General features: G+C 54.0%; 7 protein-coding genes across 7 annotated transcripts; 4 read left to right on the top strand and 3 right to left on the bottom strand.

Annotated features, from left to right (window-relative positions):
* Positions 1 to 2,954: 2,954 nt before the first annotated feature.
* LRP88_07975 (succinate dehydrogenase assembly factor 1) lies at positions 2,955 to 3,460 on the bottom strand (the record flags this gene model as incomplete). Its single annotated transcript, XM_083244487.1, has 3 exons — positions 2,955 to 3,084; positions 3,168 to 3,287; positions 3,348 to 3,460. The coding sequence occupies 3 exons, from the start codon at positions 3,458 to 3,460 to the stop codon at positions 2,955 to 2,957; spliced, it is 363 nt and encodes a 120-aa protein (XP_083098981.1).
* Positions 3,461 to 4,638: 1,178 nt separating this feature from the next.
* On the top strand, positions 4,639 to 6,802 carry LRP88_07974 (E3 ubiquitin-protein ligase; the record flags this gene model as incomplete). Its single annotated transcript, XM_083244486.1, has 3 exons — positions 4,639 to 5,216; positions 5,272 to 5,277; positions 5,329 to 6,802. 3 exons carry the CDS (start codon positions 4,639 to 4,641, stop codon positions 6,800 to 6,802), a joined length of 2,058 nt encoding a protein of 685 aa, XP_083098980.1.
* A 286-nt stretch (positions 6,803 to 7,088) lies between these two features.
* LRP88_07973 (tRNA dihydrouridine synthase) lies at positions 7,089 to 8,468 on the top strand (the record flags this gene model as incomplete). The annotated part of the gene is made up of 5 exons (XM_083244485.1): positions 7,089 to 7,123; positions 7,179 to 7,242; positions 7,311 to 7,413; positions 7,469 to 7,793; positions 7,841 to 8,468. The coding sequence occupies 5 exons, from the start codon at positions 7,089 to 7,091 to the stop codon at positions 8,466 to 8,468; spliced, it is 1,155 nt and encodes a 384-aa protein (XP_083098979.1).
* A 156-nt stretch (positions 8,469 to 8,624) lies between these two features.
* LRP88_07972 (exocyst subunit SEC10) lies at positions 8,625 to 11,225 on the bottom strand (the record flags this gene model as incomplete). Its single annotated transcript, XM_083244484.1, has 2 exons — positions 8,625 to 10,960; positions 11,027 to 11,225. 2 exons carry the CDS (start codon positions 11,223 to 11,225, stop codon positions 8,625 to 8,627), a joined length of 2,535 nt encoding a protein of 844 aa, XP_083098978.1.
* Positions 11,226 to 11,884: 659 nt separating this feature from the next.
* Positions 11,885 to 12,971, top strand: LRP88_07971 (ditrans,polycis-polyprenyl diphosphate synthase; the record flags this gene model as incomplete). Its single annotated transcript, XM_083244483.1, has 3 exons — positions 11,885 to 11,983; positions 12,037 to 12,445; positions 12,496 to 12,971. 3 exons carry the CDS (start codon positions 11,885 to 11,887, stop codon positions 12,969 to 12,971), a joined length of 984 nt encoding a protein of 327 aa, XP_083098977.1.
* Positions 12,972 to 13,038: 67 nt separating this feature from the next.
* On the bottom strand, positions 13,039 to 14,112 carry LRP88_07970 (alpha-ketoglutarate-dependent dioxygenase AlkB family protein; the record flags this gene model as incomplete). Its single annotated transcript, XM_083244482.1, has 3 exons — positions 13,039 to 13,642; positions 13,702 to 13,964; positions 14,017 to 14,112. 3 exons carry the CDS (start codon positions 14,110 to 14,112, stop codon positions 13,039 to 13,041), a joined length of 963 nt encoding a protein of 320 aa, XP_083098976.1.
* Positions 14,113 to 14,412: 300 nt separating this feature from the next.
* LRP88_07969 (tRNA (guanine) methyltransferase) lies at positions 14,413 to 16,104 on the top strand (the record flags this gene model as incomplete). Its single annotated transcript, XM_083244481.1, has 6 exons — positions 14,413 to 14,418; positions 14,489 to 14,762; positions 14,818 to 14,919; positions 14,977 to 15,054; positions 15,105 to 15,523; positions 15,586 to 16,104. 6 exons carry the CDS (start codon positions 14,413 to 14,415, stop codon positions 16,102 to 16,104), a joined length of 1,398 nt encoding a protein of 465 aa, XP_083098975.1.
* Between the last annotated feature and the right edge of the window lie 8,471 nt (positions 16,105 to 24,575).

Raw genomic sequence — 24,575 nt, 5'->3', positions numbered from 1 at the left:
AGAATTTGGAACACAAGACCATGACTACCAACTTGATGAGCGAGGAGTTCCTGATAAGTCGCCTCCAGACAGACCGGATGAGAATGGAGGACCTACAAAGGGACACCAGCTGCACTGCGAGGCTGCGAGGCAATTGTGGCATGTCTGCTTGGACCAACAGCGACGGAAATGTTCATCCTGGTCCTCGGCCTGACTGAAATTGGCACGAAGAGCTTGAATTTCGTCAGAGGAAAGCCAAGGCGCATTCATTTTCAGTCACTGCGATGAAGGATATCGAGCAAAGCAATCAGTTTCCAGGCAGAAATATCATCAGTATGAAGATAAGGCAGAGGTGTCATCGTGGCTGAGTTATCATCAAGGCTGACCTAGTGCGGGGAAGGCGTAAACCCAAACAACCAACCCCTGCAGAGCAGCTCATGGATTAACTAGGCTCAAAGGAAACATTGTTTATTGATGTGAAGATGCATCATGGTCTATCATCATGGTCTATCAAAGCATTGGCATCAAGTATACAAGAGTCGTCAACTAATAATACATGGTCAAGTCCTAGCACACGTAACGGCATCAACTCCATCAAGCCCACACACGTCCCTTTCTCTCAATTGTCGAGACATCCGTACTCGTCGCTTGGCCAACCTCAACTCTGCCTGTCGCCTTCTCGTCCGCTTTGCCTTGACTTCTCGTAACGGCTCATCGCCCAGGTTCTCAAGCGGCATCAGGTCAGCGAGAAACCGCCGAATGTGTAAGCCAGTTTGTTCGCGAATAAATGCATCGATCTGCTCATTGCACGCCGCCGAAGCCGCAATATGAAGACCCCTTAGAACATCACGATCCATGATTTCGCCTCGATCGTACCCCCGATTTGCCATACGGAGGTTTCGTATGGATGATGTCCTCTGAGGCACGTTCGGTCGAGCAACCCTTTGGCTAGCAAACTCCCGAGAGCACAGAGTGACATGGCTTGCGATGACCGGGGAGTCGCCGTGACTTTCCTGGGTTGGTGATGGGCTGGCGCATTCCTCACTGGCTTGCCCTTTTGTTGCCTCTGCGAAGGCAGCCCCAACGCGCAGCCTGCAGGCATCCCAGAAAGGTGCCGGAGATCCATCTGGTGATGGCAGATCAGGGAGGGGTTTGAATACTCCTGTCATCTGGGATGGCGGCGGAGCGAGAAGTGCAGGAGGAAAGCTTTGATAGCGCCTGGGAGAAGGGTGAACGAGCTTAGGCTGATTTGGCTCCTCGGGAGGTCGACCCCTTGAAGGTTGAATTGATCCAGCACTGGTACCCTGGTCTTTGGCTAGTTGCTGTGGGAGAGGCTTGACTGGTTGGACCTTGTTCTTTGGCCCTGAGAAAAAGGCCGGCCTCGGATGTAGCTTCTCTCTCACTGTTTGACCAGCCAAGCTGGCTGGCGCCGTTGCCTGTATCCTGACATTTTTTCGATGCTTGAGCACCCTGTCATCACGAGGTGCCATGTTGCGCCGTTCCGGAAAAGCCTTCGCTTGGACCTTGGGCATCTTGGACTTGGGCCCAGTCAAGAGTGGCTGTGTCTTGTTGCTTAGAGTATGGTCCTCAGGCCGCGGCTTCGGTTTTTGTGCAAGCTGAAAGCATTTCTAATCTCTCCACTGGCTGCTATCGTTTGGGAGGCAAGGAACGCAAGGAGACCTATGAACCTGCTCATCAGGGGGACTTATTTGCCCTTGCGGCGGAACCTGATCTATCAAGGCATATCTCCAGTCATCCATATCTGGAGCGGCAGTAAATGAGATTTCTGTGCTCGAGCTCTGGCACCCTTCGTTCCTATCCAGTTGACCAGGGTGCGGTCGCTTGGAGTGAAATCGTGACGGTCGAGTTTTGACAGCTTGAGTTCTGCCCCTTTTGGTTGGAGAAGAAAATGGCCCTGCCTGGTCTTTGGACGTGACAGCGAGACTAGCAGCTGTGAACTCGGAACGAAAGGGAAGGAGGGCGGATACTGTATGAACCGTTGCACCCGAGTGAGGAGGTGTTGGTGTAAAGACCGGCAACTTGTTCTTGGCTCCAGACTGCTCGGCGTAGCGATGAAGTTCCCGGGTGAAACGATCAAGAGCCTCCCTTTGACTTGGAGTCCTAGACTCGTTATCACAATCATCTGTGACTGGCGACCCGGCTCTTTTTGAGCCATGCTGCTCAAGTTGGTCTTCGTTCTTGATTGATAACATCTGTAATTGCTGCGCAATGTTCCTTGAGATGGCTTCTACCAACTGGTGGTTTATTTCGAGTGGTCTCGGGGTTGAAGCCTCACAGGTTGCATCTCCAGTGGGAAGTTGGGCGATGCCTTTTTTCAGGGGTAACTTGGCGTGGAACTGGTTGTACAGTTGGTCGCTGAAGCTGGGATCGGACGTGTTCTGTTTAGGTGTTGCTGGTCCAGGAGTTGCCCACCGCGTAGAATTTGTAATGTTGGATATCTCTTTAAGCGGTATGTCAGGTTTTGGAGAGGGTTTGAAAGTTGAAGGAGAGCATTGGACTGAGGATGAGGTGCGGGGAGAGGGAGACTGATGTTGAGGTTCAATGCCAGATTTGGCTGTCGGATCGATATTCGAGTTCATGTTCTTAGTGGATTGGCTCGAACCGTATTTAGATGCAGCTTTTTGCATGGTCTCCACGCTTTCAGTGTTGCCATACTGATAAACCAAAGGGGGGATCTGATGAGCAGGCGCAGAACTGGCTCGATGTCGGTTTCGAGGGCCTCGCAGCTGCAGATGTAGAGGACGTCGTGGCAATCCTACCACATGAGTTTGAGATCTTGCCGTGTCTAGGGAACCAAGTCTGAAAGCGCGAACAGCACGCGTACTGGAGGGCGATAAAGAGGCGTGCGAGTTGGGGTTATATGCTGACGTGACCATCTTGGGGCGAGTGGGATAATGTGTTGCAAGGGAGGGTATTCAAATGGAAAAGAGTCGAGATAGAGTCGAATTTCTGTGTCATGATACAAGCGTGTAGTTGAAGAAGTTGGTGAGAGGAGAGAGAGAAGTGTGAAGCAATGGCAGAACGGTGTTCCCGTAGACCCGCTCGGGAAGGTAGATAGAAGAGTCCATGGCAGGAGCTTCTTTCCTGACTCTAGCCATGGTTTCCCAAGTGGACAGGAAGGTACTGCTTCCCGAAAGGCAGGTAGGTAGGTCGGTTAGACAGTTTACCTAACATCCTTGATGCCAGGAGAAGCGTAGACTTCGAGTTGACGTCTTCCCTTCCGCAAGAGAAACTCGATAGCGGCAAAGTCGCGCTTGTCGATTTTCAGGTTCCGTGCAAATTCATTTCTGGTAGCATTGTTAAACACCCATTGAATATGACTTGATAGAGGCATGGAGTGGGCAAACCTGGCAAAGTTCTCGAAGTGTGGACGAGTGGCCTGCGGCTTCTTGCGGCTCTCCCGGAGGCAGTTACGGTAGAGGGCCAGGACCTCCTTTTGCAATCCTGAGAGACGAGCCATTTGGAATGATTAGATGGGCCAAGAATTGATGTGCAATTGGAGCTGTCAGGTAGTATTGCGGTTGTCAATGAAGAATGCTGATGTAATTGAGTCAAAGTAGAAAAGTTCCCCGGGCCGACGTTGAAATCATTCCCGTCCCGTCATTGTGGGACCGGGGAGTTTCGGCCGTATGCCAAGCTGCAGCATATCCGATGCCTTGCTCTACAACGACGAGAAAAGATGTTCTACGGTAGCAATAATAAGGATCTAATAATATCAACTGTCATCTAAGCCTAAGAACAGGTTAGGAGAGCGGAATTGGTGCAACATTTGACGGAATAGATATGGGTGCCATGAGCCCCTGTAGAGTTAATGTGCTGAGCCCCCAGTGCCTCCATTGTTAACCGCTAAACCTCGCTCCACAGGGGACATCCTCTGTCATCTCATCTTCTTCCATTTCCATCATCAGCAATCATCAATAGCACTGCCTCACACCCCCGACGATCGCTTCAGACCACGCGCTCCCCCTGCTCGCGCTAGATACAGAGCTGAGACTCCGCCCCAGCTCGTGCCGCTTTGCCCGCTTGTGCGGGAGCTGTCCATGAATGACCAGGCAAATGCGGGCGTGCTACCACATGCGGGATGCCATTGGCCCAGTCCTACCCAGGCCTTGGCCTTGCCCAGGACCAAGCTCCATCCCAAGGCATTCCAGCACCTCGCCGTCATGTCTGGGACATCGCCTCCAGGGCTGACTCTTGGTTTAACACGCTGCCTGGTGTGCTAGTCAACTGCTGTCTGCAGCGTCTTCCCCACTGTCAGGCCTTTGGGGACGCAGATCCGCCTGAGGCTTCTGTGCTCTTACACTGAAGCCAACCAACCCGAGCTCGACCAGACTCGATTGGGACGCCAACAGTCCTGCCATCTTGACCGAAGGCCTGCAGGGCCAAGGCACTCCTCGACCTTTGCTTCTTTATATAGCTTCCTGTCGCACGAGCAGTTGTTGTTGACACCTTTGGCCGCCTCGTGCAAGTGGTGTTGCTCCTCCTTGTTATCAGCACCCGCAAACTGTCCCCCTTCTTGTCTATCGCTAAGGCATCCCCTTTGTATGCCTGCGGGGGCATCTCCGTGTTTGCCTACTTGTGCTGTTGGCCAAACAGGTGCTGACAACCATGATCGGCCTGAGGCGTGATCAGCAGCTCATGCCAGGGTCCTTTGGGCCTGAAGACTACATTGACTTCTACGACAACCCTTTTGAAACACTTGATGAGATTCAAACTGCTTGGAAGGACCGCGAGCCGCCTGTTTCCTGGTCAGCAAAGAACCTCTCAGAGATCGACGTCGCTGATATCGATTGGCATAAATACGACCCTCCAGCTGCACTCAGAAAGACCCCCAATATCACATCTCAAGTTTTGCTTGATATTCTTTGGACGTCACTTGAGAATGTCAAGGCTAGTAACCTCGAAGAAGATCGCCAAAATCAAGAAGCCGAGGAGCAGCGGAGGCTCGCCGAGGAAGACAAGGGCAAGGGCAAGGAGCCATATTTACCCATCATTATTCCAGCCGACACTTCTGCTCAACCGGACACTACTCCGCTGGTCTCTACCATATGTCAAATCGGCTCATCTGTGACCACAACCACACCCGAAGCCATCACGAAAGCGAAGGCCAACAAGAAGCGTCTGTTTGCGCTCCGTCGATTGTTCCAACGGAGGCATGAGAAGGGTGAAAGCAGTGCCACTGGGGCAGCTCTCGGGGCATTACGAGAGCAGGTTGAGTCGCCAGGACCATTCTCTAGTCGATTCGGTCGCTTAACAAAGCCGAACCCCGAGGAAGAGGTGTAAGTTGGGAGTCCCAACTGTAGCGTCATCATAACTAACATCCTTCAGCGAGTGCGTGTCCTGCCTTGACGACTTCCACCCCAAGGACGTCATCAGGGTAACATGCCACAGCTACTGCCATGATTGTTTTGTCCGGCTCATCACTACTGCGTGCCAAAACGAGCAACAATGGCCTCCAAAGTGCTGCTTAAACGAGATCCCTTTCAAGACGATCCTGCGATTCATCCCGGCCGACCTCAAGAAGACGTTTGACGACCGATCCAAGGAGTGGGAGATCCCCGTCAGCGAACGTGTTTACTGCAGCAGCCCAAGCTGCAGCCTCTGGATCAGTCCCAAGCGTATCGATGCCAGTAGGCGCCAAGGAGTATGCGATAATTCTCATGTGACATGCACGATATGTCGTGCTCTCGCTCACGGAGGAGAGGAATGCCCGCAGGACAATGACATGAACCTTACCAATCTCTTGGCTGAGGAGGAAGGATGGAAAAGATGCTTCAACTGCAACGCCCTGGTAGAGCACAGGGAGGCTTGCCAACACATGACTTGCCGATGCGGTACTCAATTCTGCTATGTCTGTTGCCGGCGATGGCGGACATGCGGCTGCACGATGGAGCAGCTCACTGCACACAAGGACGGTGCAGCGGCTCGGCGTGCTGAGAGAAGAGCCAAAGAGCAGGCTGAAGCCGAAGAGTTGCGCCAGATTCTACTTCAGATTGAGGAGTTTGAACGAGAAGAAGCCCTCAAGGCCGAACTGCTGCGTCAGGAGCAGGAGAGGCTGGAAGAAGAGCGTCGACAACGTGAACTTGAGGAAAGAGTCCGGCAAGAGAGTATCCGCCGCAGGGATATTGAACTTAAGTATCAAGAGTTGCGTGTTTTACTCGATGATTTGCATGATTTGCAGCAAGTATTGGTCGATGTCGATCAAGAAAAAGAGGCTGAGAAGTTGATCATCGAGACTAGGGCTGCAAAGGAAGAGCTCTCAAAGAAGCACGAAACCGAGCGGTCTGATTTGGAGTCCCTCATGAGAACAAAGATAGCTGAGAAGGAGTACACGCTCAACAAGGACTTTCAGATCCGAGCAGCCGAGGAGAGCAAGATTGAGGAGGCCTACCACGAGCGACTTCAAGAATACTGGAAGGACAAGAAGGACGGAGAACAGGAGATCGAGGCTTCCATGCTAGCCCTAAAGAAGCGCATGGACCAGAAGCACCACTCGTGGCAGAAGTGGAAAGCTGGGGAGCTGAAGAAGTATGAAGCTTCACTCGAGGATAATAGGACGTTCCGCGAGGAGCTCATGTACAGTGCCAAGCACAGATTGAGCGATTCCTACAAAGAAAAGGAGGCGGAGATGATGAGACGGATGGCAGCTGAGAAGAAGTGGCTCGAGGTTGTGATCTTAGAAAGGGAGAGGTTGTTGGGTGAGTGGGAAGTTCAGGAGGTTGAAGGGGATGCTGATAGTTTGTTTGGGAGGGAGTCGGAGGAGTTTGTGGATGCCCGTGAGGCTGTGGGCACAGCTTCGTGAGCATGTTGAGATATATATGTAAAATAACAGCCCCTATTTTATCATGGTGCATGTTTTTGTTGTTGAAGGTGTGAATTGAACGACCTCTTCATGAGCAGGTAGCTTATGGTGGATGATTGTGTCCAATCACGTGGGCCCATTTCTCACAAAAAACCTCTTCTTGGTGTATATAATTCAATGTCCATCTCAACTCGCCACACCACAAAGCGGAGCAATAAACTTCACCACTAAAGGAACACTTCTCACTACCAATAGCAACATTTATCCTGAGGCACCTTCTTGCAAAATGTCTATAGGCGGCGATACGGGGGTCTCTTCCCAGTGAGCTCACACAAAATCAACACATCTAGGGTATGCTTTGTTAACATCTCGCCAGCCCCCTCAAGATATTCGATGTCACTCGCAAACAGGACCGTTTTCTATATGCTCTTGCGCCCATGGTGCGGTACGGAAAGGTAGACTAGAGACGATCAAGTCCTTTCTTCCCTCATCTGCTCACCAGAAATAGCTCGCCTTCAGACAGACGGTTCATAAGTATGGCGTCGACCTCTGCTGGACTCCCATGGTTCTGGCCAAGGAGTTCAACCGTAACAGCTTTGCTCGAGATAGCGGTAACTTTTAGTCCATCACACATGGAGATGCGCAGAGGCTAATAAGTGAAACCAGACTTGACCATCTCCAGCAAGCCCAACCAGCCTGCAACCATCGTGCAGTTCGGAGCTAACGTCCCCCTCGAGCTGGCTCGAGCATCTGCCCTCGTTGCGCCCGACGTCCAGGGCGTCGACCTCAACTGCGGGTGTCCGCAGTCCTGGGCCTGCGCTGAGAAGTTGGGCGCCGCCCTGATGAACCATCGTGAGTTGGTCCGCGACATGGTCGTAGAGACTCGACAGCGCCTGGCCAGTGACGGATGGGGTGTTGGCCTCGAGGCAGATATGGAAAACCCCAAGGGCCGGAGCGTCAGTGTCAAGATTAGGATACATAAGGATCTGAGGTAAGTTCCCCTTCACTGGTAAGATATTGTGACTCATATGAGTATAGGCAGACCATGGACTTCCTCGACACCGTGATAGGGCATCCTCAGAACCGCCTAGTTGACTGGGTTACTATCCACCCAAGGACAAGATCAACACCATCCACCGTCCCAATCAGAACCGAGGCCCTCGAGATCCTGACGGCCAAGTATGCTGGCACGCTCCCGATCCTCCTGTCAGGAGACGTCTTTGACCTCAACACGCTCCCTCTCCAACCCACAGTCACCACCAACAACGACGCCCCCTTGCCATCCTTGGACAAGCTGGTCCTCAACGATACCAACTCTTCCGTCAACCTGCCAAAGCCGAGCAACACCCACCTCTCCGGCTTCATGTCCGCCCGTGGCCTGCTCGCCAACCCAGCCATGTTCGCTGGTCACGCGGCCTGTCCCTGGGAGGCTATCGAGACCTTCATGTGCAACGTTGCTCGCGCCCCGCTCCCCTTCAAGCTGGTGCAGCACCACATCATCGAGATGACTGCACCCGGGATGGGTCCTGACAAGTCATGTCTCCTGGATAAAAAGGAGCGTGCGGAGCTCATGAAGCTGACGAATACATGCGAGATCATGGACTTTCTCGATGACAAGATTGATGAGAAGACGGGGAGAACTGGTGGCCTCAGACGAGACCTATGAAGATTCAGAAACGCCCGTCACTATCCCCATGAGCCATGCACGATGAATTGCATCTTTCAAACGACCAAGCATGGTATCTCATGAATGCTACATAAAAACACACCCTCTACTACAAGGCTACACAGAGCTCCACCTCTTACACTCTCGAATCGACGCTCAAAGACCAGATAGAACGCTCTGGATAGCCACGGTCCCCGAGTCGTCACGCCTCTGGACAAAGGCCCGGAAGTCGGCTCTGGATAGCTTGCCTCTCATGCCCACCGTGGCCAGCGTGCGGTACTTTTCGCGGAGCGCCTCAGGTCCAACGATAAAGAGGGAACCGATCTCGGTGAGCATCTCGACAGCGGAGCCGACCTCCTTGGTCAGCGGCCACTCGCGCATCGTCGAGACGTACTTTGCAATATCCTGCGCCACCATGAGACCGCCAGTCGCGTTGACCTGGAACTTCTTGAAGTGCTCAAACAGCAGCTTCAGGATCACCAGGGCCAGCTCGCTGAAGAACTTTTCAGCGTTCTGGCCATCGACGGCCTGGCGGGCGAGCCGCTGAGCGCGGCCCAGGAATGTGCAGATGCTTAGGCAAGTCGCCGTCTGCAGAGAATCCAGCTCGCCGTCCCTGGGCCGGAAGTCCTGCTTCTTCTGGCCGCCCAGCGACTTGGTCACCCAGTTGGCCACGACGTCGATGGTGCCCTTCATGACGTTGTTGGTCTTCTTTTCAATGTTATCAATCGCTACCTTCTTTTGCGCTTCCATACTCCTTCTGACTGTTGTGTTTGACTCGGCTAGGCGGATGAGAACCACTGTGATGAACCGATCCATGAGACTCGTGATGGTGACGGCCGGCTGTAGTCCTGGCAAGTAGGACAGGTCGGGCTCGGTCTTTGCGTACTCCAGCACCGAGACCTGGTCGAGGGCAGCATCCAGTGCCGTCTCGATGTAGACCCGGCCCATGCTGGTCAGGAGCAAGTTAAGGAGAACATTGACGTCCTTGGGAGTCTCGGTCTGGGAGCCAAGCTCCAGTGTACGTTGGACGCTCTCGGCCAGCCACTTGAGCATACGCTTTGCGTTAGGGATACTCAGGGCACCGTCTTCCTCTGAGACCTCAATCTCGTTCTTGTTGTCCTTGTCCTTGTCCTGTACGCCGGCAACGCGCAGCATCATGCGCTTCTGTGTGGGCGTGAGCTCCGACGAGTCGAGACGCTCGAGGTAGGCGTCCTTTGCGGATGCAATCAGCTGCGTGCCCTGCTGGGCAAGCGAGGCCATGAAGCCGGTGGGCGCCTTCTTGCGCCGTGAGTGATAAATACTAAACTTGAACAGCAAAGAGCTGTACATTTCCTCAAGACTCTTCCTTTCGCGGTCGATGTACGAGTTTCCAACCAGATATGGCACAAATAGTTCTTCCATCTGCTGGTCGAGTGTCTGTGATATTTGAGCCGAGCAAGGCTCTGGATGCTCAGTCAAGCCGTGAGACTTGAGGTCTTCGACCAGAGATCCAATGTAACTCCTCGACGAGTGCAATGCCCTTAGAAATGCCAGTGACGAGATCTTGTCAGTCTCATCCAGCACCATCTCGAGCCTCTGTTGGATTGACTGCTGAAATATTCGCTGGATGAACTTGATGAGCACGGTTTCGTAGTAGGGGAAGGCCAGCTTGATCTGGTTGGATTCGTCCTGCATGACGATCTTGACCTCGTCCACTAGGTTCTGTAAGCTGGGCTCGACCGTCGGGGGCTCCGAGTCGGGGTCCGCAAGCTGCTCCCACGTCTCGCCGTCCATGGCGACCTCATCTGCCAGGAGTTGGTCGCGGTCGAGGAAGAAAGCGTGCTGGTTGACAAAGGTTGCAATGACACTAGCGCCTCCGTTGAAGTCGTAGAGAACCTTTGCGCACTCCATCATGTCTTCGTAGTGACCTTTCTTGCTGCTGTTCTCAAACTGCTGCAGAAGCTCCTGCTCTAGCGTCTCGCAGAACTTCTCGAGAACTTCCCTGGTATTATGCGACCTGTTGTTTCCCACAACGCCGTTTGTAACGCCGGTCCGGGGGCTGTGGCCGTTGGTCTGACCCCACGATGCCGGGTCGAGTCGCTGGCTGATGCGCATGAGCTGCCGCACAATAACTGCGCAGCGCACCTTGTTCTCAGAGCCGCCCTGCCTCTGCACATCTTGAAGTGAAGTCAGCTTCCCTGTCTCGCTGACCTCGGTCCAGCAGGTGATCAGAAACATGGCATCGTTGGCGCGCCGTCGCTTCTTGTCCAGATCCTCCAGCTTCTCGCCTATTTGGACGGCTATGTTGCCCCCTGTATGACCCCTGCCACGGCGGTGGTCTTGACTGAGGGAGAGGTCAAGCTGTTCAAAGGCCCGCATGGACTCATCGAGCTTCCGACCTAGTGTGTCGAGGGTTGAATCGTGAGCGGCCTCTGCACGGCGCACGTGTGACGTGAGCTCCGACTCTTTGTCCTGGAGCTCGGCTCCAAGAGAGCCAAGTTGGTCGAGTGCATCTGGGGCACCAGGTCAGCATGGCCGGTTCCTCGACAATGTATGTGTGTAACCCGGCGACATCTTACTCTCGAATGTACGGATCAGGGGCTTGGGATCGAAAGATGCCTGAGTGTTGCCGCCAGATCGGCGGTTCGTAGGTACGGCGCTCTCTGCAAGGCTATCGACAAAGTCGCGGACGATGAATTCTTTACTGGAGAAGTCATCGAGGGTGAAGCTCGGCCCCTTGGGGAAGAGACTCTTGGGGCCCGAAGCGGACCGCTCCATGGTGGGAACCTAAGCTGGTGACGCTGAACGAGGCAGAGGCGCTACATGTGGGGAGGGGCAATCGACCGTCGGTTTGTGGGCTCGGTCGAAGGAAGGTAAAGTCGTCTTGATCGCGAGGCCGCGTGGTCGATGTCCAAAAAGTTGATCATGGAACATTCATGGTCATGGCGATGCTTGCCTCGTTGTCTCGAGTTGAGTTGAGCTTGCTTGGCTGGGGCTCATGCGCGAGGTACGTACCTGCCCCAGCCCCGCGCTGGTACTAAGCTCGTACCTGCCTCCAGGTGTTTGAGCTGAGCTGAGCCACAGGTACAGCAAGCACATGCGACGACAGCCCTGCGTAAGGTGGCTGAGGAACACGCCAAGGAGCTCGGCAAGTGGAGTCAATGCGTAACCCATGGCTGCACCGCCACAATCCATTCATTAATTCCCTGGCAGCTGGAGCTTTTTGATACCAAGACAGAGACACGTCTGCCCACACTCGTTCGCTCGTCCAAGCTTCTTTATAAGCGGCACCATCCCTCGGTCGCCTCGCGGTCGCAATCCTAGATCCTGAGCCTTTCCTACGACCTCTAGTTCTCTCGGCTATACCTGAGCCTCCAAACACCACAAGCCATCGCCAATCCCGTTAGACAGCCTCTCGAGGCTGCACCGACTACACCATGCCCATGATGACCGCCCGCGATCGCCAGGCCTACAGGGCTGACGATCAGAAGGACCACACGCTCTTGTCCGAGCAGGAGAGGCAGAGGATGCTCAAGGTATGCGCGGCACTTGCGCTCATATGCTTGGACCTGGTGCTAACTAGACCTAGTCCTATCTCCCAACGCCCAACGATCCCCCGCCTACTATCTCTGCCAGTTCGCGAACACAGCGCAGGTCTCGGTTAGGACTCCGTCGCTTTGTCCTGAACCAAATCCACATCCTCATCTTTGCTGTCATGCACGGAATCTTCTCCCTCTACATCAAGACCCGGCAGATGTGGAATGTGGTCTGCTACCAGACCTCGTCCGTTCTCAAGTACCACCACGGCACGCCCCAGTACATCAAGAAGGACGTCATGGCACTGAAGAAGATGCCCAAGCATCTGAGTGTTATTCTCAAGTTGGAGGAGAACCACCGGACAAAGGCCGACCTCGACCGACTTCTTGATGAAGTGGCCGAGATTGCGACGTGGTGCGCTTGTGCTGAGATTCCCATGTTCTCGGTCTATGAGAAGACAGGTTTGTATTCACGATTCCAACTTCTCTTCATACGTACTTACATTACGTAGGAATCCTCAAGAAGCACATGCCCCGAGTTTATGACGCCGTCAGCCAAAAATTCACCTTCTACTTTGGCCCTGAGCACCCCAGCCTCACTGTTACGTCACCTCACAAGGAAGACTTCCCGACCACTCTTGGCGAGAGCCCCAAGTCGCATCTGCGACTACACCTCATCTCGCAGCAGGATGGACGCGAGTCCATGGTCGACCTCACCCGCACCCTGGCCGAAATGTCCCAGAAGGGAAAGCTCTCCCCAAGGGACATCTCGATGGAGCTGATCGACGCCGAGCTGTCCGAGGGCATCATGGCCGAGCCGGATCTCCTCATCACCTTTGGACCTTACCTCGAACTCTCGGGCTATCCTCCCTGGCAGATCAGATTGACCGAGATCTTCTGTCTACAGGATAACGAGAGGGTCGGCTACCAGGTATTCCTCAAGGCCCTGCAACATTACGGCGGAGCCCAGATGCGCCGCGGTAAATAGAGGCCTACCAGTTAATGTTTCTTTGTCGTTTTCATCATACTACATCTTTCTTATTCCAAACCAAGACTCATGGTTCCCATACCAGCATCTTACGAGATTCCCCGTTCCATCTGTACACTGGTCCCGTTCCCACATTGTAGTTGTAGTAATTTTCTGTTCCTCCTTTGACCATGGCTCTCCGAAAGGTGATATTGATTCTCCCTCCATCCTGTTCATTCTTGCCCGTCCGTTTTGGGATCGAGTGCAGCCAGTTGGACTGTGTCCTGCCTCTCATCAGCACCATGTCACCACTACCCAGGGGCAGCTTCAAGGGTTTCGACTCCTGAGGAGGGGCGTCTGGACGCGGCGGCTTGTGCTTCATGAGAAAGTCTCGCCGGGCTCCCAGAGAAAAGGAGGCGATTGCGGGGTCGCGGCCCAGGAACTGCTCGTCGTCACTGTGGAAGCTGATGCTGTCCGCTCCTGAAGCGTAGTAGTTGACGAGACAAAAGTTGTACTGGCAGCCCGTTGCCGCCTCGGTGCGGCGGCGGAGCTCGTCGAGGCATCCCGGTATAGGCCGAGGCGGATACTTGTCGTATCGCTTGTCCGACGCTCTGGAGCCGGTGCTGGCGTCGATTGGTTCACCCTTGTTGTTGAACTTTGACGTTTCGTCGATGCCAAAGACTGTTGTCCATCTAGATATGTATAAGTCAGTGCGGTGTCTTAGGGGCGGAGGCTGATGCTGTCTGGTTACCTCGGTGTTCGTATTTGAGTCTCTATGCCACCGCGCTTGATCTTGTATTCAACTCTGTAAAACGGCAGTTCTGCACGGAGGTATTCAAACAACCTCCGAGCAACGGGGCCCGGAATAAACGGCTCAAAGTATAGTAGGTCTAGGTCGGGCTGGTCATTGATCTCCCGCCCGGGTCGAGCTGGCAGAGTGACCAACTCATTGCTGATGGAAGTTGGCAAGTTTTTAATGGGATGAGGATAATGCCGGTGTTTTGAATAAGTAGCCTATATCATATGTTAGAATTGGTCAATATGGGATATAGCCTTGGATGCCTACTTCTTCAACAGTCTGCTCACTGTTGGCATTGGTCTCATTCCGGGGCTTCTTGACTATAGGGCTGAAGAAGGCATCAAGGGTTCGTTTCTTAGACATGATGCGTCTATGGGCGTGAAATTGAGATGGCACTTCTATAGAGAGCTTACATATAAATCATCAAGTGAAAGAATGGTTATGGTGAGGATACCGTCTTATTCGAATTAATCAACACTGAAAGTCGTGACATCACTCCCAGCCTTGCGCAGACCCATCAAGAAATGTGGCGTTCCTCGTGGCGGTGCACAACCCCCTTCCCCAAACCTAAGCCTTACCCAAGCCCTAAAACTCATCTCAGCCTCAGCACCCTTGTCTCAGTCAGTGCTTTTCGCCCAAACCCAACGGATAGATATATCGACCATGGATGTTAGTCCAACAGAAAGTAATCTTTTTTGTATCAAGAGAGCCAAGACTAATGAGATAAATTATTTAACAGAAGAACTCGCAGCTGAGAGACATGAACCTGTTCAGAGCCCCCGCCGCACGCGCGGCAAAGACGCTAGACAGGTCGGTCTTTGCAAAGACGCTCAACGCTGCCGCCGCGTCCATCTCGGAGAACCGTCTGCTCTCCAAGTATCGCAAGGAGCTTGAAAAGACCCAAGAGGTCTTGTTCATGGAGAGGTTCAACCCTATCCTGCCTGATCCGGATCCGTCGCTTGCTTCTCAGGGGAGAAAGTGCATTGTGCTGTCTCCTCAAATCAAGCCTGCCTGTGAGTCGAGTTGAATTCTCCCATGTCAGGTGCGGTAACTTATACGATGATACAGCGCCGGAGACGTGGAGTCCGGCTCTTCAAGAAGCATCTAAGCTTGGAGAGCTCAAGGTTGTTCCCTATGATCTTGAGATTACCTATGATTTCTGGAATTACTGTATGTGACTCAGACGTGCGTCACTCAACGGCCAAAAGACTAACAGAACAAACAAAGTTGATGTAGTAAAGTCTATCCTCCCAGAGGAACTTCACGGCGAGATTCCAAGTGGTTTTAATACGGTAGGACATGTTGGTAAGTTGATATCTCTCTCAAGGCGTCAAGTCATGTCTTAACACATACAGCCCATCTCAACATTCGGGACCAGTACCTACCGTACAAAAATATCATCGCCCAGGTACTTCTGGACAAGAACCCTCATATCAAGACCGTCATAAACAAGATCGATAATGTCGGCTCGGAGAATGAGTTTCGGACCTTTGCCTACGAGGTCCTTGGCGGGCCTGACGACATGAACGTCGAGGTGAGCGAGGCTGGCTGTACCTTCAGGTTCGACTACTCCAAGGTATACTGGAACAGCAAGCTTGATACAGAGCACAAGAGAATCACAAGCTTGTTCAAGCCTGGGGAGGTTGTGGCAGATGTCATGGCCGGCATTGGACCGTTCGCTGTGCCCGCTGGTAAGAAGGGTGTCTTCGTCTGGGCCAACGACAAGAACCCCGAGAGTCATCGCTATCTCGAGGATGCGATCCGGAAGAACAAGGTAGACACCCTTTCAGTCCTTTTCCTAGGCATTGATAGTTGATCGCTGACACTTGATTCTAGGTCTCGGAATTCGTCAAGCCCTTCAACTATGACGGGCATGACTTCATCCGCACATCCGCGGACCTGGTCCTTGAGGCGTCCAAACGAGGTGATTGTGCCGTCATCAAGCCACCGAGACCACCAAGGAAGTCTACAGCGCCGCCCCCGGAGCCAGTCCGGGTGCCCGTGCCTCCGACCATCTCCCATTTCGTCATGAACCTCCCGGCGTCGGCCATCGAGTTCCTCCACAACTACCGTGGCCTGTACCACGGCCACGAGGAGCTCTTTGAACCGCACACTGAGACCAAGCTCCCCATTGTCCACGTCCACTGCTTCTCGGCCAAGACGGACGACGACACGCCGCTCAAGGACATTTGTGAGCGGATACACAAGGAGATCGGCGTCATGCTCATGCCGGGCGGTGCTGAGAAAGAAGGTGAGGTGCTTATCTACGACGTCCGTGACGTCGCGCCTGCGAAACGCATGTTTTGCGCCTCGTTCCGGCTGCCGCGCGAGGTGGCCTTTGCCGCCAGGGCCTAGATAGCCCCGGTTGATCTCGGGTCCCGGCTGGCGGGTGGCCGGAGCGTTCTCGAGACGGTCTCTCCGTGCGTGGGATGAAATGAGACGACACGACACGATTGAGAAGGGAGACAAAAAGAAAAAGTCAAAACAGGCGAGGCGAGCCCTGGGCCGATGCGACGCTGGTTGCGTCCCTAGGTAGTGAGCAGGGTCGCATTCCAACGGGGCCGTATTCCGTCAAGACCAAGTGCGTACTGTAGGCGCTTCTTTATCGCTCGATATCTTGCTTCTCGTCTGTCCGGGAGGTTTCTCCCCGCCTCCAGTTCAGGCACGATGACGCTTGAATGATAGCCGCGATAACGGCCCGTGGGGCTCTCTCGGGCGACCCCGATCCTGATCCTGTCCGGCCTCGTCTGAACAAACCAATGCGATGCAAAGCAAAGCAAGACAGAGCAGAGCGCAGGACAAGGCAAGGCAATGCACTAACTAACAACAGCCTCGCATGCAGCCGGTCAACGCACGTTGAGAAGCCGCCCGGGACTTTCTGGCAGATCGACGATGCGATACGATACGAACAGCAGATGCCAGGTCGCGGCACGCCCCTCCCCTCCATCCATCCCTCCCCCTGCTCGTGGGACGGTTGGTTCGCCCAGGACGTGCTGTGGCCCACGGATGCTCACGGGTGCCCACCACCAGAGATGCAGCCTCAACACCCTCTTCTGAGTCAAAGGCATGGGCGACCCCGAAGCCCTGGGATGGGGGAGCAATGTCAGTGGATGGACGTCTCGACAAGGACAACTCAGAAGCACCCCTCCAGGTCCTCATCCACCAACAGATGCAAACACCAAGACGAAGCACCGGCCTGGATTCTACGCATGAGCTCGGTCGCACCGCAGCGCCGTTGGACAGTCGGCCTGCTCGACTGCGTCTTGCATGCATTGGAGCTGACGCGCCCTGTCCTGCCATGCTCCCCTGCTGTGGAACTGGGAAGTAATACTGTCTGTACCTAAATCAAGTCGGGGATGGCCCATGGGGAATGGGAAAGGTAACCGATTGCTTGAGACAGTGAGACGAGACAATGAAACAAGGAAAAAGAAATGTTTGCGCCGTTACTGCGCGTGGCTTGCCGATTCCAACGGTAGCGCCCACGAGCTTCTTGATGTGGCTGCATCGTGTCAATGTCGTGCCATGATACAGGCGGCTGAGCGCATGACGGCTTTGACTGACGTTGGTACCTACCTATGCCGAGATGTTCGGGATCCTTCTTCGACGCCTGTTCTGTTCCCATTCCATGCTCCCATTTCCCTGCTCTCCGAGTCCAGGGTTTCTTCAGCCCGGGCAACCTCGGTGTGGTGTCTCGTAACCCTCCACGCAGCAGCCATGGAGAAGAGGGTGCTGCGATCCCACGCAAGTTCCCCTGACCGATCGATGCGCTTCAGCCATTTTGTGACAGCGCGGTGAGAGATCATGCCTCCAACTGCGTGCTTGTGGTGAATAGATGAATGATAAACAATCCTCTCCAGGCCACATGCTCCCACCATCTTTGCCATATCTTGAGGCCGCAGGCAATTACCGTCAATCAAATGAGCACTAATGCTTCCTTCGACAAGTCACGTCGGCTCGACGGCAGAGCAGGACCCTTCAGCCATGGATGCCATTCCATGCCGCTTCCGCAGCTAACGGCTCCATCGAGCAGGGATATCAACACCATGCTCAGAGTGGGGGGCCGTTCAGCGTCTCTTTTCGCGGCCGGAGCAAAACTCCAGAGGGGTCCAGAGGGGAACATGGTCATATTTCATAGGCGCTGAGGCCCGACAGTCATCCTTTGCGCCAGGCCACTGAACTCATGATCCGTGCCGACATTCATGATAGGCCCCGCCTCGAAGCGAGACGGCGATGGATTGAGAAAACGGTACTCACTCCGAAGACTCAACCCGGTGGCGAGAATAACGATACTCATTTCGGTTGGCAATTGATTGTTCTCTCCCAAGACCTCGGCGAGGCTCCGGATTCTCGGTGACTGCGAGGCCATCCGCATTCGAGCAACTGACATGGAAAAAGTGCAACCCACCACGGGTCACCATGACCCCTTGATCCCTCTGAGGCGGGCCGTTGCGGGGCCTCAATCGCTTATGTGAACCAGTATGGACAAGGAAGCCCGATGCCGTTCCCTCAAGTTGATATCCAGCTCCAGGGACTGGGATATCAAACACCATGGCCCGAGACATGACCACAGCAACGGGCTATTTGGGGCAGCCACCATAGGAGGCTGAAGGAGATCATCCGCTGCCTGGTTGACATGCAGCGCACATCACACATCGCATATCTGCACCAGGGGCCATCTCCATTTATGATCTGCTGCAGCACGGCGGAAGCCGGGGCTTGGAGCGAATAGGGTGTGGAGAGCCTCTTGAGATGAAGCAAAGTGGATAGTCGAGTAGGAGGCTGAGGATGCAAGTCGATGAGCTAGTAAACACCCTCGCAACCGAGAGGGTTGCAGCCCAGCTATTGCAGGCGTAAAGATAGCAACGAGACGGTCGATCAAGATGATAGCAGAGGGGACCAGATGTCGCAAGAAGATGCGTGCTTTGCGCCAAGTCGGGAAAGAGGAAAAATCCCCATGGGCCATCCACGAGCTTCCACATCTGGAATACTCGTGATAGTCCAACTCGTAAGTTGGCCCCTGCAATTTGGATATGCTGGTGACAGGTTGAAAGTTGATAATTCACATGCCAGAGAACCCGTTCTGTCGATATACCTGGGTCCGTTGGCTCAACCCCAGCAAGGGAGCCACAATACTAGGAAGAATCGAGAACTGGTTGCAGAAGCTGCAACAGGCAGCACAGGGGCCATTGAAGAGCCACGAGTTGCCAAGACTCTCCTTCTCTCTTGTCGTTGGAGACGCACACACGCACAAGTTCCAATAGTCTCGGACCGACGGACTTGCTACTTGTTGAATCCTCCGTCTCGGCCGATCCGATGGCTGATGACAAGCAACTCCAGTTGACGGCTGCTGACCAACGAGGGGTGAGGGGAAGGCGCGATTGGCCCGATCGAATCGGCACTGGTCCCTGTGTTTTGAGTTCTTAGTTGGGTGTCTTATAGGGCTGGAGGAGGTGAAAGGTGTGAGGGCGACAATGATAGGTAGTCAACGTAGAGAGAAGATGGGGTTACAGAGAAAAGACCAGAATTCAAGAGAAAAGACCAAAAGCAGGGAGAGAAGTGTAATCCAGCAACCAAATGTGATAGGCCAGGCAAACAGGAGAGATACACCAGAAAACTTGCTTCATGCCCTTGAACACAACTTGCTGCAGAGGCTCCCCAGTTTCATGTCATAATGATCAACACCTCTCCAGGCAGCTGACGAGATAACGGCGAGGGGGCAAAGCAGCTGTTCAGTGAGACGCTACATCGCAACTCCAAGCTCAGGTACTGGCTGAACCAAGATGATGATAGACGACGGATGGAAAGCTTGCCTTGCCTGGCATCCCGAGACTAGCATTTGGGGGGTAACATTCATCACCGGTCAACCTGAGGACCCTTGCGACATCCTCCACGCCCCCGTTGTTTAAACATGAGGCATCAGAAGATCCCTGTATTTGTGCAGGTCGTGGGAGGTCGCGATGCGTTGCCAGTGGGCAGTACGCAAAAGTGCGAAGGCCTGGGTTCGCTGCCAAGTGATGCTACTCTTACGAACCATGAATCTGCCGCCAGCAGGCAGCGTAGCAATCGTCGGAGATCCTTTCTCGTTGTGAGCAGGGACGCTCCCGAGTCGTCGCGCCAGTGAAGCTAGCCGAAGCTTACTCTTTGGTGGGGACACGACAAGGGCAACCACGGGCCATATCAGCCGATCTGGATAAGAACTTGGGTCTAGATCTTTGAGTTAGCTCATCGTTATAACGGACGGGTTCCGCGGGAAGGTTGGTGTTGAAAGAGTGGCAAGCAGTAAGCACGAGGTTCAGCCAGCCTCTGCCGCTCACGTTACGAAACTGCCGTGTATTCAACAAGCAGTATCTGTGCAATCAACAGAAACGGGCAACCTGGGTTGTGTACGGCCAGATGGTGTTGAGGTGGGAAGTGACGGATGTGCAGCATGCCGATCAGGGTCCTTTGTCGTGTACCGGTTTGTGACGAGAAGTGCATACTGCGCATCAGAGTTTCGAGATGCAGACGGCGAGCAAGATATCCACAGCGGGCATGAGTGGGTTTCGAGGCTCATCCAAGGCGGCTTGCGTGGATGGTGAGCGAGCTTGTGTGCTTGTGTAGACGGCGCGAGATAGGACCGAAACTGACCCATCAATAGGTGATTAGTTCAATCCATAAATATCTCAACACCATGGATATTCATATTTACCTAATAAGTACTGTGCAAATTGTGTGAGCGGCAACTCCAGAACTGAGGCAATTAACCTGTACAGATCAATATTCGCTCGCACAGACGCTCATGAAACGACAGCCCCCGGAAAGCCTCGAGCTACAGCGCCCGAGCTATGCCAGCATCTCCACGAAAAGAGAAGCAGATGGCGTCATCCAGAGTTCAGCGAAGAGATGAGAGGCGTGCTTGTGGCTGGGCCAAGTCCAACCAAGCCCAAGCAACTGCAACGTTTAGCCCAGAGCAACTGGATACCAGGCAAACAGGTGGAACAGAGGATGTGTCCATATAAACTCGACGGTGTTTGGATACCGTTAATACTTGGCTTATGTGCGTCGTAATCTATGAGTTGAGATTGATGAGGAGCCCTTGGAATCGTGATCGTAGCGGCCGATAAGGCGATTTCCGAGGGCGCAGCCAAGCTCGCACAGCATGAGAGGCGCTCTTCAAGACCGTGTTACCGTACCCGAGAGTTGCATCCAGCATCTCGGCTGTCGACAACCGTGGCTGGTGGTCAAGCTCCTCGTGCGTGGCAGCCGCCAACGCTCGACTTGAGAGGCGCCTGGGCCGACCTTGTTCGTCTCCGGGCAGCTCGTTTACTGTCAGGCTGCTCCAATTTGATGTAGCTAACCCTTTGCGAGGGCGGGGATAGGATGGCCCTACAGTAGCCACATCGCATCCGCATCCGCGCCCGCATCCATAGCCGCGTCTGCGGAGACAAATGCAACCTGCAAGACGCAAGCCAGATGCAAGCCACAGTGGCCAATGGGCTATAGCGAACAAGACATGGAGCAGGTGTCAACGTGGATTGGCCGTCGAGGTCGCCTGCAGGGCGTTTCACAGCAGAGCTTCCCCTCTGAAAACACTGGGGGGCTGTCAGGAAACAGGATGACCGACCCGGGGCTGACCAGGGCGGTCTGATGGTGGCTCATGGCTGGTGCTTGATGGTTCATGGCGCAAGAGGTCCGAGGGCAACCCAAAATGATTCGACTTTGATGCTGAGTGTTCCAGTTGGCTTCCCCGACATTGCTACTCCTGCGTACCTAGGTCTAGGTGCGTGTGTGGCAAGAGAAGCTATCGGAAACCGACCGAGTTACGTTGCAGGGAACGAGACAACACCATGACCAAGAGCCAAGCCAGGCAGGGAGACGAGAGATGGAGCAAGATGGAGACGATGGCGGAGACGCCAGAGAAGGTCTGATAAGCGCCTTGTGTGACTCGTATCGAGGTGGGTGGTTGAAGACATGGCGGGTAGTTGGAGAATGAACGACGACGAGATGCTTGATAAGAGAGATAAGCAATGGATGGATGGATGGATAGCCCCTTGGCCTTGTGTAGAGGTTGCTCAAGACAAGCACGATGAATCCGGGGGTGCGCGAAGATCCCCGGGGGGTGTTTGTGATCCATGGGGAGATGGATCCTGGGGAGAGATTCTGGGGATTTTTCTCATCGTGAGGGGGTGGACTTGGATGGAGGTCTGGGCAGGAGCCCCAGTGGGTGGTGGCTGCCAAACTCCAACAAGCCCAGTGTTCACTGCCAGTGCCATCATCTCATGTCGCCAACGGAGCCCGCCATCGATTGGATGTTACGTATTCTGACCTTTACTTTTTGCTGTTGCTGGGATCGACAGCAACCCTGTCCTTGTCTTCTTCAACATGGCTTAACTGAAACAGGGCAATTGACGCTGGTCGCTATGATAGCTTCTCTTGCCTCACTCACAGACCAACTGGGAAGCTAAGGATCGTCGCGAGCAAGCTTGACTGCCGTGGCCGTTGACCCGAACTCGGCTAGCAAGCTGTTGTTGGTGGGAGATACCCCTACAGCATGACACAATGTGGTCCAGGGGAGGAAACACATGGCGTTGACGAGAGGCAATCTGGATGTCAGCGTGTTGGTTCCTCGACGAGTATCTTGTTTGTTTGCCCTGGAAACATGCCAGGTACGTGTGCAAAAATTCTCAAATCCCGGTAATCCAACGTGCAAATCAAAGGATGGCTGTTGGTGCCACCAACAACACCACGGCAAAAGACTTTCGCCATCCATCATGGGAATTTGGATCAGGGACAAGCAGGGCTTCTGTTGTTATTCCACGGTGCCTTCCAAAGAGCTACCCTGTGGCCACCACCTTGACGATGGCAGCACGCCGGCTTCTCGGAAGATTTGGCCGTGGCAGCCATCATCACATCGGCCCCTGAACGCCTTTCAGACAACCCGTCATCCAGACATGCTCCTTGCCAATTGCCAATGCTCGTGCTCGGCTTGGCCATGGTGGCCGAGTCTCCGACGTGGGATTGAAATCAGGGCAATCGGAATGTCATTATGACGAAGAGGTCCGAGTGGAGTGCAAGGAGGACCTCCACGTCACACAAGAGCCTCGATTTCCGAAGTGACGGAAAGACGCAATAGTGTAAAGCTGGCCGGCTACCCGGCCCAAGAACGGAAGCCCAGACATTGAATAGATACAGTATCCGCAGTCCAGTCGAGGTGTTTCTCCTCCAGGTTCGGGTTCCCACGTATGGAGACGGTAGATCATCGAGGCATCGACCTAGAGGTCGATCATCAAGGTCGCACGGACCGTACCGTTGATAGCAGAGCAGAGGACTTGGAATGCCGTAACCCTAGCGGCCCAGTGTCGTAACTTACTGTGGCTACAACACCACACTCTGGGCGTGCATTCCTGTGATGCAACGAGCACCCTGGACCTGGCCGAGGAACTATGGACGACGCTTGATATCATCTCGAAAACGCTTTCTTGAGGCTCCTCCTCGGCGGCGGCGGCGGCGGCGTGCTGATAGCGAGACAAGGGCCCAAGCCATGCTCGGAGTTGCTGTTTCGAACTTGCTGCAGGGACCGACGGCCGCGTGGGAGATGAGACGCAGGACATGATGATGATTCAACACCGGCATGCAAATAAGATGGGACGAAGCTCTGAAGCCGTGCCACGGATTGCCACCATTGTATAACACGAAGGGCCCCCCACGCACTCAATTGGCTTTCCTGGCGCACTCGGGGTTTCCCGCGGAGGCGTGATAACCAGGTATCAACCAAGAAACGCCTCCTGGGCTCCCTTTGCATCTCGTTGCTTGTTCTACCAAGCGCGTGCGAGCGATATCAGAAATCACCCTGCGCGCGCAGCAGCTCGAGAGATGAGTACTGACTTTCCGTATTCGTACTGCCTCAGAAACAAATACCGCTTTGGCGTCGCAACCCCAATGAATTGAGTTGGCCGGCGCCAGCAAGGTTCCGGCTTGGTTCCCGGGCGCCGCCGAGCAAGCCAGCCTCTGAGCTGCGTCTCTTTGACAACGCGCAATCGATCGATTGAGGAGAAGCGGGGAGAGGGAGGAGGAGCCTCCTCTTGTGCGACATCGCCTCGGAGCTGTCGTCGGCATACCGGCGCCGGGCGACCCAGAGTTACCTTTGGCCGAGCAGAACGGAGTTGCTCCATCGCGGATAGTGCTGAAGCCGCATCTCCAGAAGTTTGACTTTGACGACGACAATACTGTAGTGAGTAGTCGACGTACATGACTTGATGTCTACATTAGAGTTTATGTATAGGACCCTTAATTCTCGCATAATATCGCATCCATATTTAGGCATCACAGGTTAGTTAGCACTTTTGACTCGAAAAGCCGTTTTTTTCTCCAAAGACCCCTGGATTTGTGCACATGTCGACATGGAGGTCAAGGGTAGGGCAAACGCCACCCAGCACGCAAAAAAACATTAGTATCAGCCATTCAGGATGCAAAATCTGCACGCAGTATGACGCCGGGGATTTTCATACTGTAAAGTGAGACATGCCAATGGCGGGCATCAACCAACGGACGAACCTCTGGCAAAGCAAAGTGTGTGTGTGTGGTTGTGGATCGCATCAATCAGGAGGAGGCTCGAATTTTTTTTTTTTCTCTTCGGGGATTTTTCATGTCGCTTTTCTCCGGCCTCCTTTGTAGGTTGAGGGTTAACTTTGAGTGTGTCCCGCCCAATTGATGATCCGATCCAATCCCAATGCCAGCACTAAATTGTTGCCTTTTGAGCATCAGGGATGTTGGTGGGCACTGAGCGGCTTCTGGAACTTTGAGAATCCCCGCTTCGCCTCCAATTCAAAGGCCAGGCCTGCCAGGCG

Source organism: Fusarium phalaenopsidis (assembly GCF_050370095.1).
Source record: "Fusarium phalaenopsidis strain FUZ10S chromosome Unknown contig_32302, whole genome shotgun sequence".
Classification (NCBI taxonomy): Eukaryota; Fungi; Ascomycota; class Sordariomycetes; order Hypocreales; family Nectriaceae; genus Fusarium; species Fusarium phalaenopsidis.
The sequence above is the reverse complement of the archived record's forward strand: the minus strand, read 5'-3'. Positions and strand labels throughout refer to the sequence as shown.